This window comes from Ciconia boyciana, chromosome 5, assembly GCF_034638445.1.
Source record: "Ciconia boyciana chromosome 5, ASM3463844v1, whole genome shotgun sequence".
Classification (NCBI taxonomy): Eukaryota; Metazoa; Chordata; class Aves; order Ciconiiformes; family Ciconiidae; genus Ciconia; species Ciconia boyciana.
This window is the reverse complement of record NC_132938.1, coordinates 83,909,710-83,912,974: the sequence shown is the minus strand read 5'-3', so window position 1 is coordinate 83,912,974 and position 3,265 is coordinate 83,909,710. Positions and strand designations below refer to the sequence as shown.

Sequence of the window (3,265 nt, the reverse complement as noted above, 5' to 3'; positions counted from 1 at the left end):
AGGGGAGTTGCCACTGGCTTAAGCTGGTAACACAGAGGGCTGAATTTGGTTTCCTACTTGTATCAAATGTTCAGATACTACACAAGTTGCACATCTCCTTCAAAACAGAAACATCTTGATGTTTTTGTCAGAAAGGTCTTACAGAGCGTGAGTTTCACAACACGATAAATAAACTCTGCTAGGCATAAACCGTTTAGGGTGTTCATAGCACGTTTCACTTAAACCCATCGTTGCAGGGCTCTTCTAGATCCTCCATTATCAAATCCTGCTGGTTATTCACCCAATTTCCTCTCTTAACTGTCTTCCCCTCCTCCTTAGCATTTTGACAAGCTTGATCCTGGGGTGTCTGGTAGTTGGCTGCTGGCAAAATGGCATTGCTTTGGCCTCGCTGAGAGTAGACCTCTCTGTGAACGATCTCCCTGGAGCAGAGCTGAAGTTTAAAGGCTGCCTGAAAGCCTCGGCGAAAGTTTTCGTTAAAGAAACCGTAGATGATGGGGTTGACGCTGCTGTTGAAAAAGGCCAGCCAGTGAGCGAAGGGATAGATATAAATGTTGATGATCTGCAACTGAATATCTGAAAGGTTGCTGTAGTCTGAGAGCATCATCAGAGTCCACAAGGGAAGCCAGGACAGGGTGAAAAGCAAAGCCACAATAATGAGCATTGTGATGACTTTTTGTTTCTTCTTAGAGACGCTGTGCCGCTGCTCCTGGCTGTGTTTTCCCACCACGGGCGTTGCTGTGTTGAAGAGAGCGATGCTTATCCTAGCATACATGATAATAATGAGCGAGAGGGGAGCCAGATAGATGTTGGCAAACAGAACCGTCGTATAGATCTTTCTCATTCCCGGGTTAGGCCAGTCCTCCTGGCACCAGTATACGGGGCGGGTTTCATTGCCATAGCCAAGGATCACCCTGAAATGCTTCTCTTCTTGTACCTGCAGCATGACTGCAGAAGGACACATGATTGCGACGGCCAGAATCCAGATGACCGCTATAATGGCGACTGCAGTTGAAATGGTCAGCTTCTCCTTAAACGGATAAACAATGCATCGAAACCTGTGGCAAAGACACCCCGGGACATACGTGGAGAAGCCATTTAAGGAATGCTTAATCAAACAGGCAAGTGTTCACACGCATTTTAAATTGTATGTTTTCTAAAAAGTATGGATGGACTCATCTCCTCAGCCTGCATAAACCAGTGGAGTTGCATTTAGTTGCTCCATTTAAGAGGTGTGTTGGTAAAAACAATCTTAAAAAAAAGTCATATTTGCTGTTAAAATTCCGTCATTTTGATCTGTCTCCGCATCAGCCTGCTGCTTCTGCTACTTCATTTAACCAAAGCAGGTACTAGTGTCTCTGCTATCTAGCTTAATAGCTAAGGAACAAACCAATTCTAGGCAGCTAGGTGCAGCCCAGCTGTACCACCTTTAAGAGATACAGTAGAGGAGTAAATTGCTATGGCTGCTCTTTAGACCTGGCCACATTTTGTTTTGCTTAATAGCCTTAGCAGTAAAATGCATCTCATTATTGCAGTGTTGTGTGGATTAATGAGTCGGCCTCAGCATGGTCAGGTGGCCAGAGGGAGATGAAAGCGACAGTTTACAGTCTCTGCGTCATCTTACCTGTCTACGGCAATAGCAACTAGAGTGAAGACAGAGGCAGAAACAGAGATTCCTTGGACCATCCCGCTCATCTTGCAAACCAGGCTCCCAAACGGCCATCCTGGAAGGAAACAGGCAACTGAAATTGCCGCCATCTCACTGCAGCACTATGCTTGTATGCATAAGAGGAAATTTCCACCCCAGAACTAACGCATTTCTTTTGCTCTGTCAGGCCATAGTAGGAGTTAGGGAGGCAGGGGTTGTGTAAACCAATGCTTTGCCAAATGCCTCGGGTGACTTTCTGATGTTCCAAAAACCAGCAAAGCAAACATTTGTGGTTTAACTTTCCACTAAAACGAGATCTCAAGATGAGAAAGGGTAATCGCCCACCACAGTTGATTGTTGTTCTCTGCATCTGGCTCACAGCATCCGCCAAGTCTTCCTAAACATACAACCTGGCAGTGGGAGAATCCCTTCCTAAAGACGAGGGGTGTGGAAGTCAGCAGGGACAGCCCCAGTCAGAAGGTGGGTAGAGGCTTGTCTTCCTCACCTCTGACTTCCAGTGGCTTGAAATGCCTATAGAGCCCACTCAGAAATATGCACCCGGCTCCCAGGCCCCTAGGGAGGCCAGCGCTCACAAATGCAGGCGAGGCCCCCTCGAGCTCTTTCTGCCAGGTGGTGCGGACCAGCCTACCTGCAATGATGCTGTCCAGGAGGGTGGTGGGCATGCAGAAGATTCCCACCAGTAAATCGCTGACAGCCAGGTTTAAGATGAAAAGGTTTGTGACTGTACGCATACGTTTGCTCCTCAGGACGATAAAGCAAACCGCTCCGTTGCCAACCATACAGAGCAGGAAGATTAGGAGGTAAGAGACAATGAAGATAGCTGCCACTGAAGGCTGATGAAGGTAGAAGTCCACATAGGAGACGTTGCCTTCTAAGTAGAGGTACTTGTATGTCCCATTATAATTCAGCGCGTGAGGCCAATCGAATGAAGAGTTTGAGTTCATTTTCTTACTCGTGTTGTAAGGCGCCTTAAAAGATATTTTCAAAAAGGTCATTTTAGTACGCTTGAAATTGATCTGAAGACATGTGACTAGTTTGGATATACTGTGTGCTGAAATATATGCAAAGCTTATGTACGCTCATCCCCCCACGGCTTATTGTAACAGTCCGTATTCTGAGCTATCCAGATAGGAAAAGCAACAAATACTATGAATTTGATTTTACAACACAGGCATACAAAAGTGACCAGTAAGACTGCTGAAGGTTTTCTTCCTTCTGCAGGCTCTATAAATTAAGTCTTTCCTTTCCCAAAGGAGAGGAAAGCCAGACAGGATGTAAACTGGCCTATTGCGTTGTGTCAAGTAAACAAACCAACAACCTGAACAGTTTATTTTGAGAAAAAAAAATAGTCAGAATTCTTGAGAAATCCGTTTACTCAACAGCTTGAGTAATCTGGCACTTAGGCAACAGTGAGATTGCTGAGCCATGAAAAACAGTGATTAAATTGAAGTTCTCTGAAGTGGCAGAAACCTTCTGCCTGAATGTATCCAAATCTAATCCCATTTCATTGAAAATGAAATATTTTTGTGTACAGTTGGTATTAGTCCACAGTTGATTTCACTTCCCTGCTTACAAGCTACATAGATCAGGAGATGAGTC

At 45.2% G+C, this 3,265-nt stretch overlaps 1 protein-coding gene across 1 annotated transcript; it reads right to left on the bottom strand.

The window, feature by feature from the left end:
- Positions 1–214: 214 nt before the first annotated feature.
- NPFFR2 (neuropeptide FF receptor 2) lies at positions 215–2,661 on the bottom strand. Its single transcript, XM_072863421.1, has 3 exons — positions 2,295–2,661; positions 1,622–1,721; positions 215–1,055 (listed from the first exon to the last, which is right to left on the bottom strand). Exons 1-3 carry the CDS (start codon positions 2,659–2,661, stop codon positions 215–217), a joined length of 1,308 nt encoding a protein of 435 aa, XP_072719522.1.
- Between the last annotated feature and the right edge of the window lie 604 nt (positions 2,662–3,265).